Source organism: Octopus sinensis, linkage group LG14 (genome assembly GCF_006345805.1).
Source record: "Octopus sinensis linkage group LG14, ASM634580v1, whole genome shotgun sequence".
In the NCBI taxonomy this organism is placed as follows: domain Eukaryota; kingdom Metazoa; phylum Mollusca; class Cephalopoda; order Octopoda; family Octopodidae; genus Octopus; species Octopus sinensis.
The window spans coordinates 61,225,301-61,247,300 of NC_043010.1; the positions used below are offsets into that span (position 1 = coordinate 61,225,301).

Genomic DNA, 22,000 nt, shown 5'->3' on the forward strand with positions numbered 1-22,000 from the left:
CACTATTCTGGCTACATCATTCTCTCTTCTCAATTAACAAGCTGCAGTCATCTTCTATAAAGGACCACCTGCTTCACTTCTCAATTTCCATCCTTCCCACTTATCCAGTCTAAAATTTCCAAGGCAAATGGAGGAATATCTAATATCATAGTATATCCTAGTATTTGTCTACGTAGTTTAATTACATACCATTAGCCACTCTGAGTTATTTCTTGTAGCTCATTTCTGTTTCAATCATACTAAAATTTCCTTCTTGGCCAGGGTCAGTTCTGACTGAGCAGACTTATGGTAAAAGAATACAGACATTCAAACTAAACAACGAATACATCAGGATCTCAGAATGGAATGAAGTACTTATGACTTAATACAGCCATAGGAACATCCAGCCACAGAAACCATGCTAAAACAGACAATAAAGTTTGGCATAGTTTCCTGTCAAACTGTCCAACCCATGCCAGCAGGGAAAGTGGACGCTAAAACCTGTGAAATGTTTGCAACAGAGTGGATCCAAGGAGCCAGTGGTGTTAAACCAGGCAGTAACTTACGTCTGTCACACACGTAAGCCAGGTTTGAACTACAAGCTATCTGATCCGACATTCTTACAGTTCTACTAATCAATTGCCTTCGATAAGAACTTTTTTATCGACCCTGAAAGGCTAAAATAAAGTTGAGCCTGGCGGAATTTGAACCCTGAGCGCAGCGAGTCAGAAACCATCTGTCCGACGCTCTAACGACTTCGCCAATCCGCCGCCTACAAAGACCACAATGATAGTGGCTATGCAAATGTGGATGTTGCCTGTCTACGCTTAAAATAAACTTCAAAAATTGTTATTTCAGCCATTATTATAAGACCAAATTTACTGAAAGTAGTTATAATTCTGCGAGTGTCGAGAACAAGGTCCCACAGACTGCAGATTGTCCCTGTATAACCTAACACTGTTACCATCGTTCATCGATTCTATAACTTTTCTAAACGGGGTCGCCTCATTGCCAAGATATGCGGAGATTTTTAAAGGGCTGTATTATTCCAAAAGTATTTTATAAAGCTTTATAATTACTCCCTTAAAATGTCCCGTGTATTATGTTCTAAAGAGTTGTGTGGCCCATTTTTCTGATTAATACTTGACGGTAAAATATATTAGAGTCTAGAATCAGACGGACAGTGAACTGAACAAGTTTCGCAATCTGTAGTCAAGGGGTTTTCTTATAGAATAATTATGCTAGTTCGTAAAAACATTTCCACTGTCGTCCAAGAAGTCAGTAGTTATTGTAGAGAAGTTCGTTCTGCTGTGGAGTCACCCCGCTTGAAGTTACACTGTTCTGATCGATGTTTCGAAAACATAATACGTTAGCACCCATGTATGTATAATATATATATATATATATAGGGAAAGAGAGAGAGAGAGATGGAAGGATGTGTATATATTTGTTTGTAAATGCACACATATACATGTATTATACATGTGTACATATATAATATATATGTAGCCATACGTGTGTATATATACATACATATATATATTTATGTACATAATACACACACATATATATATATATTTATGTACATACATACACACACATACATATGTATATATGTATGTATTCGTGTATGCATGTATGTATATAAATATCTGCTTGTGTGTTTATATAAGAGTATAATGGATTTTTTTTTATATATAAAAGGCTCTTATAAAGGGAAATAATTTATCACATGCTGTAAGTACGGAAGTACCTATGTGATTCAAATCGATTATCCAACAAAGAAACTACATCACAAAGACAACAACAAAAGCAAGCAGTAACAAACCAATAACAAAACACCGACTACAAGAACACAAGTTCATATTCACAAAACTATTTAATTAGGTACAATTGAACGAAAGCAACGGCAACCAAGTGACACGACGATCCGTTTGACCGTTGTTCGTGGAGACGTGTCGTGTCTTCCATAGTGTGTTAATTTGCGCGCCTGTCTTCTCCCTCACATGACCTTTCAGTCTCTAATGTGTTGCTTCTCTCATTTCTCTCTCTCCGACTCCAGATGTAAACATCTCTTGTTTATTCGACATTAACCCCGTCACACAGCCACATTACATCATTGTTGCCCATCTTATTCGATTCCGACTCGATTCCAGAAGCGTTTGCTGCTTCTTTTGTGCTGTTCAAGGTAAGATCAACCTCGATTTATTTCGTCGAATCGTTTGTTTTCCTTGTGTCATGTCGATTTCAGAGATTCCCAGCTGCGTAGAAAGCGATGGCCTTCCCCGTCCTGTTTCTTTATTATCTCGACCAACCTGAGTCGACTCACCTATTTCTTCGTCTCCTCAGACATTCGCTCTATCGTCTATCCTATGTAATTACCCTCAAATTACAGACTTTTCCCAAAGAAAACCAACTTCCAGGCAGCATGCTGTCCACTGTTTCTAGGAATGTGTTTGCAACACAAAAGTCACAATTTATTTATTGTAGTTAAGGCAGAAGATATTCGTTGGCCTTTGCGAATCTGCACAAATTTTCTCCTCATTTTCGGCCACTATTACATGTATTAACATCATCGCAGCACAGACTACGAGAGATGGAACTGTCAAATATAAAAATAATTAGAAATAATTATAATTAATTAAAGATGAGGTAAAAGTCTTCGTCTTCGTTTTCCTCTCAGCAGAGATTCAAGAAAAAAACTGGTTCAATATTTTGTCTACAAATATGATTCCATCCTGATTTAACCTCTAAGGATATGTTAATCTTAACCCTGGCCCCGCTGTCCCCCATTTTAAACTCCCTAATTGTCAGTCTTTTATGGGGAGGTTGTACTCAGTCCAAGGGGCCGCAGGTGTTTTACTTTACCGACTTTACTCAGTTGTTTGACACCGAATTAGCTCTGATCGAGCAGACCTTGTAATCAAAAGACGTTCCATCTGTGACCATCCCGTCTTCCTTTCTGTGTATTTAGGACCACATTCAGTATGTCTTTCGTTTTTTGCAAGACAGTGGGGTGTGCAATTTGAGGGAGGTTTGGTTGCTGTTTCTAGCAAATGGACGAACTATATACAAGAGTCATCGTTGGCCTGCTCAGTGTTTGGTTTGTGTAGGTTGCATTGTTGTTTAACCCCAAATCAGGTTTGATCGAGCAGACAGACTATAATCAAAGACATTCCAACCGTGACCACTCTGTTTTATGGGGGATATCTTGGAGCACATTATCTGATATGTCTCTTTTAAAGACAAGAGTATAATTTCAAGTAAATTTGACTGCTATTTCTTGCAGGTCACCTAGATAGGAGCTCGGCCTTTAATCAGTGTTTCTTACACAACTTATGTGGTGGTGGTGGGGGGTTGTCATGTTAAATCATTAGTCATTAACCATGCGACTAAAGTATAAATGCTTTTTGTTTTGTTTAAGTGTGTGGTCTGTGAGACAGCATTTCTGGTGTCTTTCATAAAATATAAAATGATTTCTAACAAAAGAGTTGATCGTTTATCACTAATGTATTTTATCGGGTCCCAGCTGCACTGAAAAATGTCCAAGACTTTTGTTAATAGTAGAAGACACTGCAAAAACATTCGGTTTGGCGTTTCATAATAACAATCCTTTCTACTAAAGGCCCAAGGGCTGAAGAATTGGATGGATAAGGGGTCGTTCAGTCGATTACATCGAGCCCCTGTCCTGTGCTCAACTGCTTTTTAGTTTGTTTATCGACCCTGAAAGGATAAGTTCGATCTGGACGGAATTTGAACTCAGAACGTAAGACCGAATGAAATGTCGCGATGCATTTTGTCCGCAGAGCTAACGGTTCTGCCAGCTTGCAGCCGTAATAATAATAATAATAATAATAACAATAATAATAATTAATAATAATAATGATGATGAAAGCCAACTTTTGAAATGATTGGAGATCGATTGTATCGACTTGATTGGTATTTTATTTTATCGACCTTCGAAACGACTGAAAAGCAAAGTTGACCTCGGGCAGGAAAATGATAATCCTGGTATACGAAAAGAAAAAAAAAAGATAGGATGGTCACAGCTGGAACGCCTTTTGTAATTGGTCTGCTGATGGGTGTATATAGCTTTCCACCAGCACAGCCAGAATATTTGACCCTATTCACACACTGGAATAGAATGGTAACCAGGTTGGAAATGTGACAACAATTAATACTTATTACAAAATAATTGAAATTTCCAGTCTTCAACTGTGTCTGCCTGTTTCTAATGGTTACAGAGAATGTGGAGCGTTCAACAAAATACCTTGTGGTGTTTGCTTTACCACTCTTCACATTTCTACTTCGAATTCCGCCGAAGTTGAGACTTTTATCCGTCTGGGATCGATAAAATATAGTTACCATTTCAAATACTGCATCGAATTGATATTTGTACCTGACAGAAAGGTTAATTAATTGTTGGTTGTGATTTTTAATTGGACCTAACTCAATTACCGTACTTCGGACGTCGACAGTATTACTCTTTAAAAATGTGTCCCGAAAATTTTCCGTGGGTCCCAGAGCAGAGGTTCTCAAATTGTTAATATAAAGTATTCTCATTATCAGTGAAAAGCCTAGCTTTCCTTTATTAAAAGACATGTTTGAGTCTGTCTCCGCATGACTTCTCTTTCTGTGCCAAGACGTTGGACAATGCAAAACGTTGTTAACCTTAATTTTATTCAACAATGGGGTTGGCTGCCTCTACGGGAATCTTGAGGATAAAAGTTCGTTTTCAGAAGCCAGTTTTAACCCTAGGAGCAAAATAGATCATGGTGATCTATCTGTTGTCGTTAGGTCACTAGCAAAATATCCGTTGGTCAGTAGCAAGGCTTGGTTTTACGTTTACTTATTTATTTTTTTGTCAAAATTAAGGGCGAGGTATCTTGGGGTTTGGAGACAGGAAATATCCTAATGAACTTCAGCCTTCGAAAAGTTTATTAAATAATATTAAAGTAATTATTCTCATTATATTGGGATAAGGCCGCTGTGACGCCGGTGTCTGGTAAGCTATTTAACCGTAGGTCATCCACAGGTGATCAGTGATGTGCAAGACATCACTCTGAAATAATTTTGAGTGTCAATAATTTGATTTCAATTATGAATTAATTAATGACATGATGTCTGATTAATCCGGTCGGGTTGGTATTGTTTAGGCTCCAAGTCCAGCCTTCGTCATCATCCAAATCGTTCCAGTTTATGTCTATCTACGATTACTTTGTCCAGTGCATCCTTTATTTAAGACAGCAGGTGTAATTTGAAAGAAAGTTGGCTGCTATTTCTAGCTTATTGAATGACATCACTGGTTTGTGTCAAACAGGTAGGAATCGGATTACCTCCCTTTCAGACGTATCGATATATTTATATCTGTGTCACATTTAATACTTTCTCTCTCTCTTTCTCTCTCTCTCTCTCTCTCTCTCTCTCTCTCTCTCTCTCTCGTTTATACATATTATGGAAGTCTTATTAAAAGTATTGATCATTTATTGTTTCATTATCAAAAGATGTCAGCAGGAAAACAATTCAGTGCCTGCCAAGCAATGCGTGGGTGTTTAAACGAAACGGTGGCAACCAAACAACTTGTCTTGACGGGAGACCTTCATCAACTCGTGATGAATGCATCGCCGCGACGTGCGGCGGCGGCGTCTTGGGTCTATTTGAGACTCGGTGGGGTCCGTCTTTGTCCTGTCTCACCTCAGCCGATTTCGTGTGGAAGACTAGAGTGGGAACAGTGTTTTGGAATGAGTGTATCGATCTGATGGGGAGGGAAAAGAAGGCAGAAGATGGTGGTGGGATGGGGAAGGCAAAACTCAGGTGTTTCTGAATTGCAATTGCCGTTGGATGAAACACAGAAATATAGGAACAAAAAAAAAAATGAAGGGGAAAACCCATCCAATTCCGGCTTTTTTTTCTTCTTCTTACCCATGAGGTAATATTGACTTTTCCATTGGGTGAAGGAGGACTGACCCTAGTACTGGGTTAGTGCTTTATTTATCGACCCTGCAAGAATGAAAGGCAAAGTGATCTTGACTTTATTTGAACTCAAAAAGGTCAGAGAGCTTGAACATACCTTGAGGCATTGAAGTAAAACGTCTGACTATTAATAGGTTGGCACCTTATTCTATCGACGTTTTGGATTCTTTAGAGGAATGCTAAATAAAACCCAGTATATGACTGGTACTTCATTTTATTAACTAGGCGCAAGTGTGGTTCTGTGGTAAGAAGTTTGCTTCCCAACCACATGGTCCTAGGTTCAGTCCCACTGCAAGTGTCTTCTGCTATAGTCTCAAACTCACCAAAAGCCTTGTGAGGCCCCTCCCAGTGAAAGTGGTGAAGAATATATGTTCTGGTACCTCTGGGGAGGGGCTATGGACAATTTCGTTGTAGAAACGGAGTTGGATAGGCGGGTTCTGATGGACCCAACTTTTATTGACAGTCCAGAGTGGCCTCCGCAGGTGGCTGCTCTGGTACTGGAAAAAAAAATACGTAACTCATGTAAAAACAAGAAATATAGAAGGGATTTTTGTGACCCCGGATTGCGGTTGCAGGAAAGCCTACAGATCACAAGGGAACTGTTTGGGGAAGGGTTGTAGAGGTTGGTTGCCTCAAGTTGAATATGAATTGTATATTATATTTGTGTGAACTTTTTAAGTCCAAATATTGTATTTTAAAATTGTAAGAGGGTTAAGACCTCAGTTTATGTGTTTTGTAAAGAACAATGTTATAGAGAAGCAGAGGGTCGGCGGGCGCATTCTGGCTTCTCCCATCTTTTTCATTAGTGTATCATTATCATTCATCTCGTTAATGTTTGTGCCCAGCCTGCTACATTATCTGGGTTCTGCCTTTATGGCAATGTAAGAAATAAAGCCATGCGAATGGGTTTGGTAGACAGAAACTGAAAGAAGCTTGTTGTGTATATATATATATGTGTGTGTGTGTGTGTGTGTGTCCTATCACCACTTGACAACTGGTGTTGGTGTGTTTACGTCCCTGTATCTTTAGTGGTTCAGTAAAAGAAAGGGATAGAAGAAGTGTCAGGCTTAAAAGGATAAAAAGAGTATAAGGGGTTGATTCATTCTACTGAAAGTTCTTCAAAGCAATGCTCTAGCATGGTCGCAGTCTAATGACTGAACTGAGTGAAAGACCTGCTGACGGATGAAGATTGGTTTTGATGAGGTTTGAACCTAGAATACAAGACGAACAACAGACACTGACATAGATTTAATCTTTATTAATGTGACCCAATTTCATTTGGGAATTACCAGGTGTTTGTATGGAACTTACAGCACAAACTAATCCAGAGACCCAGTCTTCAGTGATGCTAATGATAATCCTTTTTACTCTAAGAAGCATAAAATCTGTAATTTTGGAGAAGGGACCAGTTGATGACATCAGACCCAATACTTGTTTTATTCACTTCAAAAGGATGAAAGGCAAAGTTGATCTTGGCAGCATTTGAACTCAGAATGCCACTGTGCATTCTGTCTGGTGTGCCAACGATTCAGGCAGCTCACCCCACCTTAATGTTAATAATAATAATAATAATAAAAATGATAATCCTTTCTACTATAGGCACAATGCCAGCAATGTTGGGGGAGGGGGATAGTCGATTACATTGACCCCAGTACTCAGCTGGTACTTGATTTATTGACCCTGAAAGGATGAGAGGCAAAGTCAGCCTCAGCGGAATTTGAACTCAGAATGCAGCAGCAGATGAAATAACACTAAGCATTTCACCCGGCATCCTAACAATTCTGCCAGCTCACCGCCTTTTTAATAATAATAATAATAATAATAATAATAATGTTTTCAGTGTTGGTAGAAGGCCATAAATTTTGTGAGGAAGGGATTAATCAATGAAATCAGAATGATACTTTATCACTTCTTCTGTAATAGGCTCTTGAATTGCTGTGAATCTGCTAGAGTTCCCAGAGTAGTTGGATAAGTTCAACTTCTGTGAAGAGTGAAGGATCTAATGTTTTAACTTGTCATTGATCTGAGCATGAAGGAGATAAAGACAAAATAGTGGTGGTGGTGGTGTAGGCAGCCGGCACAACAATAACACTGTTATCTTCATCATTGTTCAAAGCAATTGAAATGATCGAACTCTCTGGTGGACTGATTGTTACTCAACAAGTGCAACCCACCAATTCTTGTATGAGGTTCAGATCAGGTGTGTTTCCTGGCCAAGGAAGCCCATTGGTGAGATGGTCTGTAAGCCAGATAGTGGTTGTTTCGCATTGGGCGGAGATGATGTCTTGCAAACAACTTGCACATGCAAGTGCTACCTGTCAAAAGCTCCGTATACCAGAAGCCAGCAAGTGTATGGGGTCACCAGGAGAGAATGCGCGCCGTTTTGGGGCCTACCTCTCGACGGCATCAATGCGCACCGGCCCCCCTCACTGATATGAGGCCCTGCTAAATACTGATGCTGGAACAGAAATTCCATATCCATTAAGTAGCTTGTTGGTTGACAGACACATGAGGTGCTCTGAGATCCCTTAACCCTTTCATTACCAACCCGGCTGAAACTGGGTCTGGCTCTGAGTACAAATGTCTTGTTTTCGTAAGTTTTGAATTAAAATCATCCACCAAACCTTAGTCACAATTTATGTTCCTAACACTAGCTGAACGATAACTAAGTTATTTTATTAAATTCTTTGTTATATTTAAAGTAATTGAAAGAAACCCAGAGCACCGCAAAATAAATGTAGTAAAGAAAGGGTTAATAGAATGCCTGTAACCCTAATAAAATAAGGTGTGGTCCAACTGTTGTTACTCTAATGAAATAGAGTGGCCCAGACCCAGACCAGGTATGGAAAGGACTGGAGGTTGTGAAAATGGAAATATTTAAGAAACCTAAAGACAATTAAAAGTTGTGACATCATTGAATGTATGTGATGGGGAAAATGATGAGCAAGAAAATAATATCTGGAGTAAAGAGAGTCATAAGTACTGCACATCACTAGAAGTGACTAATTGGACGACAAGAGGCTGTTGAATTATGAAAATAGTTAAGTGTCTTATATCTTGTGGTAGCATACCAGTTGTGGCAGCTGACAATGTATGTCTCTTTTCAATTGATTAAACTGCACTGTCTTTATGACAACACTGTAATTAGTTCAAAAGTTATTAATCTGCCAATCAAAGTGTGGGGATAGCTTGACCAACAGACTCTCATTAATGTGATGCTGTGTATAAGGAGATTCAAGTATTTCCTAACCCTGACCTTTATCTCAACAAACTTAAGTCTTTGCTCTTAAAAAACTGTAGTAAACTAGTAGACAAGATTGTACAAATATTCATCAGAATTTAGAACAGCTAGAAACACCTGATACAGAACCACCCTATGAAAACACATATTTATCAGGCACCATCTGTCTACTCAATTTTAAAATCCCAACCAAAATGTAAATGAATTTCTTTTGAATTTAATGGGGTTTTTTGCTCATCATTGCAGTTTTAGAGTTATAAATCTGTTGATGAAAATATATCTTCATTTATAAGAAACATTCTTTCTTATGTGGAATAAATCAGACCAGATTACTAAAGAATGAAACCAAAACTTGGGACAATGGCTTTCAATGTTTGTCAGGCGTCTGTTTTGATGTTTAGTGGTTAATTTGGATAATCTGTAACAGTAAACCCTAAGACTACAGAAAGGCCTTTTTTTAGGTAGCAACTTGAAGATCATCATAATAATTATAATAAATTATAATTGTAATGAATATTATGATAATTGTTTCAGTTCTGTCAGTTGAAGTCATTAGTCTGTAAATCTGTTTAGAAGCATTTACTTTCTCATGGTTTATATTTAATAATAATAATAATGAAATTATTGTATACAGTGCTCAGGTGCACCACAACTGGTCAGAAAGTGCATATAAAGCATATGCAGTAATGTAAAAATGTCTGGAAAGTGAACAGTGTATGAGTCAGGTACATGCTTGCGTGTGTATGGAGGGGAGAAAATCAGGTGTAGTGTTGGCGAATCTCAGGAAGCATGGAAGTTTTGAAGGATGCAGTGCTCCGACAACTAACAACTGATGCCAGCAGTTTGTTCCACGCTTCAGCAACTCTCGTCGTGAAAAAATGTTATAAATTTGAAAACCCCTTAATTATGTAAAAAAAAAATTCAGCTTATAGAATAGAATGAAGAAATAAAGGCAAAGTAAGAAACTGTTGAATTTATGCCTGAAAAATGCATGTAGGTGTGTCTTTTATTAAAATACCAGTCGTGTATTGGGGCTGATGTAATTGACTAACTCCCTTCCCCAAATTTCTGTGGGAATATATTGCTTAAATTTGACTTTGGTTTGTTTTCATTTGTTGTAATTTTATACATCATGTCCGGCTAAAATTGATGTCTGTTGAATGTGTAAGTGTCGGAGACTGGGCGATTGACTTCTGGTTTGATGGTCATTCCTCTTCTGCCCTACTACAGGTCACTATTGATTGGATCCCTCTGCCAAAATGTCCAATATATATGAAATTATTGTGATATTTTGTTGTTAAGACTGTGTGCATAAATATAAATATGAGCCAAGACAAGTAAGTCAGGGTGGCCACTGACATAGAAAAATACAGGTATAGCAAATGCTGTACAACGTAAATTCTGGATTTGTTAAAATTATTTCTGCCCCTAGAAAATGTGTTGTGTGTGTGTGTGGTGACTAGAAGAAGCTTTCTTCCTAGCCACATGGTTCCAAGTTCAACCCTACTGTGTGGCACCTTGAGCAAGTGTCTTCTACTGTAGCCCCAGGATGACCAAAGCTTTTGTGAATGAATGTCATTGATGGAAGCTGAAAGAGGCTTTCATGTGTACGTGTGTTTATTTCCCCTCGTCTTGACATGATGTGATAATTGCAAATGAGTGTCGCTCATTTCCAATATTGTAGCAAGAGCATGTCTGGTCATGGGGAAATATTATCTTGCTTGGAAACAGGCAACAGAAAGGGCCTCTGGCCATAGAAAATCTGCCTTGATCAACTCTGTCCATTCCATGCAAGCCTGGAAAATTGGGCATTGTGATGACGATGTGTATGTTAATTACAGCACAATGTTTATGGCTAGTCTTGGTCTAATGATTTACAGATTGTGGCTGTATTGGTAAGAAGCTTGCTTCCCAACCACATGGTTCTGGGTTCAGTCCTGCTGAATGGCATCTTAGGAAACTCTCCCACTATAGACAAGCTTGGGGGATTTAGTTGATGGAAATTGAACGAAGCCCATCTGTATATGTGTCTTTGTGTTTGCCTGTTTCCTCCCTCCCTCCCTCCTCCTCCTCCTCCTGCACTTGACACTGGTGCTGGTTTGTTTGTTTATGTAACTTAGCAGTTCAGCAAATGAGACCAATAAAGTACTAGGATTAAAAAAAACAAGCCCTGGGGTTGACGTGTTTGACTAAAACCCTTCAAGATTGTGCCCTAGCATGGCCATAGTTTAACAAGTAAAAAGGTAAACCTATTTTTTGTCTTGGTTTTAAATAAAATTCCGTTTTCCAAATGATTTCATTTTCTCTCTTTGTTTTCCAGGTGACTGAGATGGTTTGACCCTGTCACTTTGATGTCCCGACAGAACTACAGAAAAAATTGCAAGATTTCAACACATCCTCCATTGTTCTACATACAATGAACATCCTGAAGTGAACCACATTTGTTTTCTATAATTAAATTAATTCTGTCCACTTTATTCACCCAGTCTGTTAATTACACTGACTTTAACCTTGTTATGTTCGGACATTCAAAGATTCCTTAAAAGAGAAAAAAAAATCAGCTTGTAAGATTTGCTACTTCCCTGTCTGTCTCGCTTTGTCATTGGAATGGTACAAAAATTGTGTGATTAGATAGTGGTGGTCATCTTATAGAAAATTATCAGACTGTTTCTATAGCAACAGTGCAGACAGCACTCTGCCAATACCCAGAATAGTTGTTTGTTTTGTAACTGGCATGTTGTCCTGGAAGTAGTTGAACATTGTAACAATGGACCTTTTCCCCATACCGAACCTCAGTGAAAGTGACGCTGGTGGGGCTGTTGCTGCTGCCAATGTGGATGCTATGATGCAGGGCTGCAAAAAGTCCAACAAGAACTTGCTCAACCCTGCGGCCACCAGCTCTCAGTCGTTTCAGAACAATATAAGCAACCAGCCATTTCAAGACAACAGCAACAGTCCACCGTTTCAAAGTAATACGACCAGTCAAGCATTTCAAGGTAATGCAAGCATTCAGCCATTTCAGAACAGTACGACCAGTCAGCCGTGTCAGAACAGCACCACCAGCCAAGCGTTTCAGAACAATAGGACCACAAGTCAGTCTTGTCAGAACAATATGGCCAATCAACCGTGTCAGAATAATATGACCAATCAACTGTGTCAGAATATTACCAGTCAGCTATGTCAGAACAGTATGACAAGTCAGTGTCAAAACAGGACCAGTAACCAACCATGTCGGAACAGTATGGCCAGTCATACATGCAGGAACAATATGGCCAGTCAGCCGTGTCGAAACAATATGACCAATCAGGCATGTCAAGACACCAGGACTAATCAACCATGTCGAAACAATATGACTAGTCAAGCATGCCAGGAAAGTAGCAGTCGACAACAATGTCAAAATAACATGGCCAACAGGCAAGCATGTCAAGACAGTTCAAGCACTCAGCCGTGTCGTGACAATATGACCAGTCAACCATGTCGTGACAATATGACCAGTCAGCCATGTCGTGACAATATGACCAGTCAGCCGTGTCGTGACAATATGACCAGTCAGCCGTGTCGTGACAATATGACCAGTCAGCCGTGTCGTGACAATATGACCAATCAGCCATGTCGTGACAATACGACCAGTCAGCCGTGTCAGGACAATATGACCAATCAACCATGTCAGGACAATAAAACCAGCCAATCAGGGGCTGTTAAAGTGAAGGTGGAGGGCGAAACAAGCAAACTGTACTTTTGTGACATCTGTCAGAATCTGTATTCTAAAGGCAACCATCTCCATACTCATAACCGGCCACATTCTGGTGAACGACGATTCAAGTGTGAGCAGTGTGATAAACGTTTTCTCCAGAATAGTCATTTGAAGGCTCACTTGCTAACGCATTCTTCGATTCGGCCATTTGTCTGTGATATTTGTGAGAAGAGCTTTAGAAAACGGTGTGATCTGACTCGTCACCACAGAAGCCACACGGGAGAGAAACCCCACGAATGCCCTATTTGTGGCTTCAGATTTGGTGAGATCAGTCATCTGAACTCCCATTATCGAGGTAGCCACACCGGCCTCAGACCTTACGAATGTGATGTCTGTGGGAAAAAGTTTGCTCGAGGCTTTGACCTTCGCAGGCACCAGCGGATCCATACCGGGGAGAAGCCGTATAGCTGTGACATTTGTGACAAGAAGTTCACAGATGGCAGCCACCTATTGAAACATAAGAAATCTCATGCGAAAATGAACACTTAAACCATATTTCATTACATCTTCCTAACGAGCCAGATGTTTTATCTTCTTGTAATAACACTTTCAATCTTATCTCGATCAATATCATCGCACAATCTCCATAAAACAACTCTTATATTAACATAATTTTCTTCTATAATGTGGTGTGTCTGTATGTCATATTGGTGCAGCAGTTAAACTGTTGGATTTGAGTCTTGACGCTGCCTTGAGCAAGGAGCAATGCATTCACAACGTCTGGCCAATAAAACAGGATTGTTGATTTCTGTATTTCACTGTGAAACCACCAGGCCCCTCTTAATCAAGAGAGGGTGAGGCTTATGTATACGAAGGGAGTTAACTGTAGCAGCAGCCCCAGCAACACACTGTAACTTGTCAAATCTCTCCAGATCCCTCTCTCCAGGTTAACTTTCAATTGAGTGACACTCAACTAAGTGGAGGAGTGGTAGTCACACTTACTCCCATTTTTGCTAGATGAAGCCAGTAATCAAACTCCCCATTTGAACTCACAAATGAACAACGCTGACAGCTTCTGTTGATGGCTGTTGTAACCATCAGCTTACGCATCAACCAACTCTCCGCACAGCAATACATTACCATTCAGTGGTCTTGAACAATGGCTGACGAATATTTAAGTTCCTGCTTCTCTTCTGGATGCAAAGCTTTCGGATAAAGGTTTATTTCACATCAGTTTCAAACCACCTTTCAAAGATAAAAAACAGAATCCAAGTTGGTGGTGGTGGTGATCTTCCCCCTGCGAAAATAGTTTCACAATGGAGTTTCTATTTTGAGGGGAGAAGAGAAAACTGATATTTCAAGGTTGTCCCTTTGTCTGAAATATTCCAGTATAAAAAGGCTCACTTAAAACTGCCCTAATTCATTCAACTGTTTGTTGGTTAAGTTTTTATCACTTGAGAAGTTTTCTTAAGGGAAACATTAAATGAAATTACGTATTTAGATGTAAAAATGATTTCTTTCCAAAATACACTCAGCCCAATTATTTCAATGAATTTTAAATGAAGAAGACAATGGTGATGGCAATATTTTGTGGATTCCATTCTCTACATCCACTAAATTATTATATAATATTTCTAGAAGGATCTTCATTTTGTTATGCAATGGAAAAAATGATTTAGAAATGGCAACAACTTGGGATTGGAAGACAATGAAAATGATATTTTTGTCAATCTGGTTTTAAAACATTTTATTTAGTTTTAAGAAAAAATGAGAGTAATTTATAGATCCCAGACATACAGTGGGGTCTTGCTTGCTTTCTCTCTCTCTCTCTCGTATCTGGGGCATTGCTGCTGTTACAAACAAATACACAGACAGCCTAGATTGCATCTGGAAACAAGCCAACACCTGACTGATTGGGCAGAAAAGTCATGACTCAAAGATTAAACTCCGGCCTCTGATCCATCGGCACATTTGTCTCTTCTCTCTCCACTTTTTTTTTTTCCACCACTGCTACTATTTTGGCCACTGCTCCTCAGAACTGGCTGGGCTCATGTCACTTCCATTTGGACATTCCTGTCCTCCTCCTTGTTGTGTCCCTACCCCCATCACTCTCACACAATCCTTCCTTTCCAGAACATCATCCCCTTGGAATTCCCTCCTTGTTGATGTCTTTCTTTGCAAAAACATTAATGACATCAACCTCACCAGCCTCCAACGGTCTGTACAGGTCCAAGGGCACTGTCCCTTCCTTCAGACCCAAGAAGTAAAAAAAAAAAAAAAAAAATTCATCATTTCAATTGAAGACATTTTTTAAAATAGAAGAAAGTTAATTACATTAATCACATAATTGTTCTTAATTTTGCTTTTTTATTTATGTCCATTATAACAAGAGTTTCACTTCACGGACTCAAACGAAGCTGTGAAGGTGTGTCAGTGTGTCTCCATAATATTTCTCTCTGTTACAATTATTGTTTACAACTGTGTGTGTGTGAATGGGAATCACCTGGATTGACGATGTTTTCTTGTCAACTGGTGGAAAGAATGGCAGTTTCAGTATAAAACTGCAGCTTTGGGAGTTCCACCGAGTTGTAGATGGAATCCCCTTTTTTTTTTTAGTTGAGAGAGCCAACAAACAGTTTTGGCTCTAACAAAATTTGAGGTCATATTATTCTGCAGGGGATCCCTTGTACAAAGAACTGCTTTGCTCCCGTTAAAGTTTCCCATTTTCAATTTGGACTGAGACAGAATCAGCAACTTTTAAAATTTCAAATTGTGTTTTGCTTTTCTCAAATGGAATCAGCTTGGAAAATGAAATGATTGCAAGTTTTATCAACATTTATTGACAATACGTTATTCAATGTATTGTTAAACAAAGTTAGAATTTTATGAGGGCAATTAATATTTTAGTGCAGAAAATTCCAAACATGTAAATTAAAGAGACTAATAAGCTAAAAAAATAGCTGCCTTTACCAAGAAGCTGTAAAGATATTTCTCATTTGTCCAACAATGTACAATTTTTCTTTAGTGTTGTTGAAATAAAAATATATTTTTTCTTCACATTTTTTTTCCTTTCTTTTACCAATTTGTTTTTCCTTTATTAATTAAATTAAGGTTGTTTGTGAAGTGGTAGATTATTCGTTAATGTGCTGGACAAAATGCCTAACTGTATTTTTTTCTAACTTCTTACCTTGTGCCAAATTAGAAGAAAGGACTTAATTCAAGACAAACTAATTATGTCTCTACGTGGTTGGTTAAGTCTTTGTATCTGGATGAGAGAGAACACCAGTGTCATAATAATGTCGCATTGTTGGTGACACATAAAAAGAACCCACTACACTCTAGGAGTGGTTGGCATCAGGAAGGGCATCCAGCTGTAGAAACCTTACCAAATCAGATCGAAACCTGGTACAGCTCTCTGACATACAAGTTTTCAATCAAACTGTCCGACCCATGCCAGCATAGAAAAACGGATGTTAAATGGTGATGAGGATAAAAGGTATGGCAGTGTACTTTGGAATTTAAAGTATGGACTTTTATGTAAATGAAGTACAATAGCTGTGAGGTTAAAATGTTGGGCTACTAACTACATGGTCTCAGGTTCAAATCTCAGTACAGCTATTATGATGTTGTAAAGTACTTAACTCTGCTTACTTCAGTTTTTCTGCCTTAACAATATCATTATAATATTTGTTATATGTTAAGTACAATGGCATTGATAAAGTACCAGTAATATATTGGTCTCATTCAAATAATGTTTCTCTTTTGATAGAACATTAGCTTTTGAATCTGCTGTGGTTAAAAAAAAACCCTGTCTCCTTACAAAGTTTTTATATTCTGTATAGTTCGTCAATGTATTTGATGTCCTAAATGGTATTAGTGTTTAATCCACAGGTCAGTTAGGGTTCAGCTGACATTTGGTTATAGGCGTTCCAGCCATGACCACCCTGTGTTTCAGTCAACAATTCGGTATCTCTGTTAGCATTCATTGTCCCCACTTCCTTCCAAAGTCAGAAAGGAGTAAGTTGAGGGAGAATCGGCTGAACAAACATTTTCTGATGGTTTTTTTTAGATATTGTGACACAAGGCAACACCAGCACCATTAGATTACACCAGTGTTTCTCAAACTTTTTTTAACTATTGCTTCCCCCCCCACTTTTTATTTGCTAACACTTTATAACAAAGTTCAATGCATCAGAAAAGAAGGATCACTTTGAAATGACTGCTTGTGCATAAATCATTTCACCATCATTGTTTAGCATCCACTTTCCATGCTGGCATGGATTGGACTGAGGACTGGCAAGCCAGGAGGCTGCACCAGGTTCCAATCCGATCTGGCAATGTTTCTACGGCTGGATGCCCTTCCTAACACCAACCACTCCGTGAGTATAGTGGGTGCCTTTTACGTGCCACCAGCATGGGAGTCAGTCACATGGCACTATCATTGACCATGCTTGAATGGTGCTTTTTACGTGCCACCAGCACAGGGGCCAGTCAGGTGGCACTGGCATTGGCCTCAACTATGATTTTGCTTGACTCAACAGGTCTTCTCAAGCACAGCATAAGCATATTGCCCGACGATTGAAGGGTGCTTTTAATCAGGCCTGTTGTACAACACTGGCATCGGCCATGGCTACGATCTCATTTGACTTGCCGAGTCTTCTCAATCACAGCATATCTCCAAAGGTTTCAGTTGCTTGTCATTGCCTCTGTGGGGCCCAACGTTCGAAGGTCGTACTTCACCACCTCATCCCATGTCTTCCTGGGTCTACTTCTTCCACTGATAGGGTGTGGAATTTCTATACACAGCACATGTCCATACCAGTGCAATTGTCTCTCTTGCCCACCACATCTGATGCTTCTTATGTCCGACTTTTCTTGCAAAGCACTTAAACTTTGTTGTGTATTATATTTCCTCAAAATATAATATGGAATGAAGAAATAACTCATTTTTACGTGATTCACACACACCTAAAAAAATTGAAAAATGTCAATCTGTCACCCCTGTTGTACCCAACTCTATACAATTCCCCACCCCACATTTTAAGAAGCAATGCTTTACATTTTGTTCTTCACTCACTGCAGCAATCACTGTCCTCCTTCACACTCCAAGCATCTTTGATCTCTTTCTCTCCTAAACTCAACCATTATCAAATCATCACTGCTCCTGTACCTATATAAAATTTGTCCAACATCATCATCATCATCACTCCATGCTGTCATGGGTTGGATAGTTTAACAGGGCCCAACACGCCAGCTGACTGCACCAAACTCCAATGTCTGTTGAGGCATGCTTTCTACAGCTGGATGCCCTTCCTAACACAAACCATTTCACAGAGTGTACTGGGTGCTTTTTATGTGGCACTCCTGAGGTCACCAAGTGACTAACAAGACCAGACACTACCTTTAAGGGTTTATTTGAGCAAATTGACCCCAATACTTATTTTTTTTAAAGTCTCTTTTACCAAACTGCTAATTTAGAGGCACATAAACGAACTAATACTGGTTGTCAAATGGTGATGAAGGGACACACACTACAGGCTTCCTCACAATTTCCATCTACCAAATTCACTTACAAAGCATTGGTCAACCTGGGGTAGAAAACACTTGGCCCCATAGTAAGACTGAAGCAGGAACCATTTGGTTGTAAAGCAAGCTTTTTAACCATACAGCCATGTCCAGAACAAAGGATGAACCCATGGCCCCAGTCAGTCCTTATTTTGAGATTTGGCTTTCCCAGACAAGTCAGGGAGATCACATCTCGTGTTTGGTGAAGTTTCTATGGCTGGAAATCTAGGAGAAACACCCCCACTCCATCTTGAAGTTGGAGGCAGACCCATTGGCCAATATCATTCTGCTGGATAGTCATGGTTGAGTTGGAAGACTATTGTGTATTTCTTTAATCAAAGAAGAATTGAAGGTAGAATAACCACTACACATTGAATGAACCAACAAGGGAGCTACTATGTGAGCTGTTTGATTTGCTAGAAATAGCATCCAATTGATATCTATCATGAAGGACATTGTAAGGAGGACGTTAACATGTTATGGCCACAGCTGTTGACTTCAAACTAACAGATATGCGGGAGGGTTGTCTACACAAATATGTGATTATGTGTAAATTCAAAGATGAGTATTGCGCAGTTTTGGGTGACAGAAATGGCATCTGGTCAAGAAAATTCTTCCTCAATGAAGTCACATCTGATGCATGAAAGCATGGAAATGGGGACAGCATTCCCCTACTTTTCATCCTACTGAGGGCAGGGGTGGTGGTAGCCTTCAGCAACTTACTCTAGCTCATAAAACCCATTTCTGTCCCTGAAAAGCAGACATTCAAATGAAGACAATGATGAGGAGCTGTCCGTTATCAATTGACAGTTACTTTATTCCCCAAATCACTGACCGAACGTAAAATACTAGAAGATATTTCGTCCCATTGTCCAAGGATTCAACAAAGCCACAGTTTCCCCCATCATCTAGTATTATTTTCGATACCGTCATCAGTTACTTCGCTTTGTGCTTTCCGTAGTCTAAGACACATTTCATCACTTAGCATCTTCCATATGCTTCATTTACGCGCCTCTAAGCTTCTCATTCATCCGTCTTATTCCTCCAAAACATCATTAATTCAGTCTTTAAATTGCTTTGTTTTTAATGGAAGGTAATATTATCCTTTATTCGTACATTATACACAGTTGTTTACCATATTTATACACATTTGTGTTGTTTTATTTCCAAGTTTTCTCATTCTATCTTTATTTCATCCCATTTAATCGTCTCCAACCTTATTGTCGTACAACTACAATATATATTTGCTTTGACAATCTCCTCCTCTCTCTGCTTTTATTAAAAACTGTCTCTTCTAAATTCACTAAATTTATTAACAAGTGATCGAAATTCAACAATGTCCAAGCATAGTTGTAGTTTAGCTGGTTAAATTCATAGCGAATCGACGAGGGTCTATTCCTGGTCGCCCAATCTACTCAAAATAGCAGCTAAATCCACTTCACTCTCTTGAGAAAAGAAATATCACTTCCAAAGATAATGTAATCCTCGGCATACTTCTGAAATGACAGGGTGGTCAAGACTGGATTGCTTTTGATCATAGATCTGCCACATCAAGACTCGCCTGGTTAAACAACCACGAACGGTACACTTTTACACTATGTAAAGAGACCATTCTTTACCTTTGTGCGAAGGTGTGTGTATATATATATATATATGTATATATATATATATATATATATATATATATACATACACACACTCTTACGGAAGAGCCATCACTACTTTATGGGGGAAAGAAAGTGTTAGGAAATGGGTTGGTTTCTTTTATTAAATTCATTTCTTTCTTTAATGTATTCCTCTCTTTCATTTATCGGGAATTATAATTCTGAAACGTGAGGCGCAGTTTGGGATTAGTTGAATTTTCTCCGTTTTTACAGGGAGTTTTTCACCATGGCCTTTAATGAGGGGAAACTTTTTATGAAGAACTTCCCCCTCCCATCCGGACCGTTTTGGCTAATTTGTTTAGCTCGACACACTTAAAAAAATCACAGCAGAAGCCTTTTCGGTTAAAAAAAAGTCTTTTGAGAATATTTCGGTCCCTATAAAGTTTAAGACCCGTTAACGAAAAGAGAAAAAAGCTTAGCCTACTAGATGTAAGAAAGTGTGTAGAAAACGAAATATGAAAAGAAAGAAAAAATGTGCAAACGAACATGGAGTGGGGAGAGGACTTTCGGAAAATTCACAAGATCCGATTTTCCCTCATAACTTTTAGGAAAATAGATATATATTTAAAAGGAAAAAAAAACAACAAAACCGACCCAGTAAGCGCTGCTGAAACAGTTGCAATATTGTTGCAGTGGGACACTTGGGTTTCTTGTGGGACAGTGGTTCCCATCTGGGACTCGAACTTTGATGGGTGAAGAGACCTTGTAAAGTATAATTACACACGAAGATATGAGCCATTATTCATTAATCATCTTTAATCTGATTGATACTAGGGTCCAGAAACTGATGATTAAAGGGCAGTGGATGAATGTAAAAGAAAAAAAATTAAGGTGATGACGGTGTGGGGTTTTCTTTGTCGTTGCATCAACTTTTAGGGGAGCAGGCAGATTTTGGGTGGAAAATACCTGAGCTCCGTTGGGAAGTAAATATATCAACCAAGAATTGGAATTTACTTAGCACATGACATGTCATCATTATCATCATCGTTTAACGTCCGTTTTCCATGCTAGCATGGGTTGGACGGTTCGACCAGGGTCTAGGAAGCCAGGAGGCTGACTCCAGTCTGATCTGGCAGTGTTTCTACAGCTGGATGCCCTTCCTAACGTCAACCACTCCGTGAGTGTAGTGGGTGCTTTTTACATGCCACCGGCACAGGGGCCAGAGGAGGCTGGCATTGGCCACGTCTGGATGGTGCTTTTTACATGCCACCAGCACGGGTATCACAACTACAATTTCCATTTGACTTTTATTTTGATGTTGATTTTTATTTTTATTTTGAGGTCTCCTCAAGCGCAGCAGGTCACCCTACAATGCAAGGCCATCCTGCAAGCCAAGGTAATTTGAATGGGCTGGGGCTGGTTGTGTCATGTATAAATGAATATTATATAGTCAGCACAAGATATTTAGTATGAATACTTTTCGTTGATATTAAACTAAATGCGAGGATGGGTTGTAAAGTTCCTAGGCTGACTCTGAAGGAGTGATGCTAGAGCTGTGAAACATTGCATGCCTTAATTTCAACACTTCTTATTAATAACGGTATTATTTCTTTCCAGGTAAAATGGACAAAATTTGGCATCGTGGTGTTATCAAGTACCTGCAGAAAAAGGGTTTAGCCCCCAAGGACATTCATGCTGACATGGTTGCTACATTAGGGGATGATGCTCCAGCTTTATCGACAGTGCAAAAGTGGGCAGCGGAATTTCGGAAGGGAAGGGAAAATCTTGAAGATGATCCAAGGTCTGGACGTCCTGCAACTGCCACCACCGAGGAAAACATTGATCGTGTTCACCACATGGTGATGGATGACAGGCAGTTGACTATAAATCAAATAGCCAATGCTATTAGGATATCCCGTGAGAGAGTTGAGAACATTCTGCATA

At 39.2% G+C, this 22,000-nt stretch overlaps 1 protein-coding gene across 2 annotated transcripts; it reads left to right on the forward strand.

The window, feature by feature from the left end:
- The first annotated feature begins 1,764 nt into the window (after nt 1-1,764).
- LOC115218841 (zinc finger protein 658B) lies at nt 1,765-15,946 on the forward strand. 2 transcript variants are annotated; one of them, XM_036509350.1, is made up of 3 exons: nt 1,765-2,167; nt 11,514-12,629; nt 12,792-15,946. In XM_036509350.1, exons 2-3 carry the CDS (start codon nt 11,961-11,963, stop codon nt 13,434-13,436), a joined length of 1,314 nt encoding a protein of 437 aa, XP_036365243.1. In that variant the 5' UTR covers nt 1,765-2,167; nt 11,514-11,960; the 3' UTR covers nt 13,437-15,946. The 2 variants fall into 2 exon arrangements, with proteins under 2 accessions (XP_036365243.1, XP_029644647.1); XM_029788787.2 differs by having other exon boundaries at nt 11,514-15,946.
- The last annotated feature ends 6,054 nt before the right edge of the window (nt 15,947-22,000 follow it).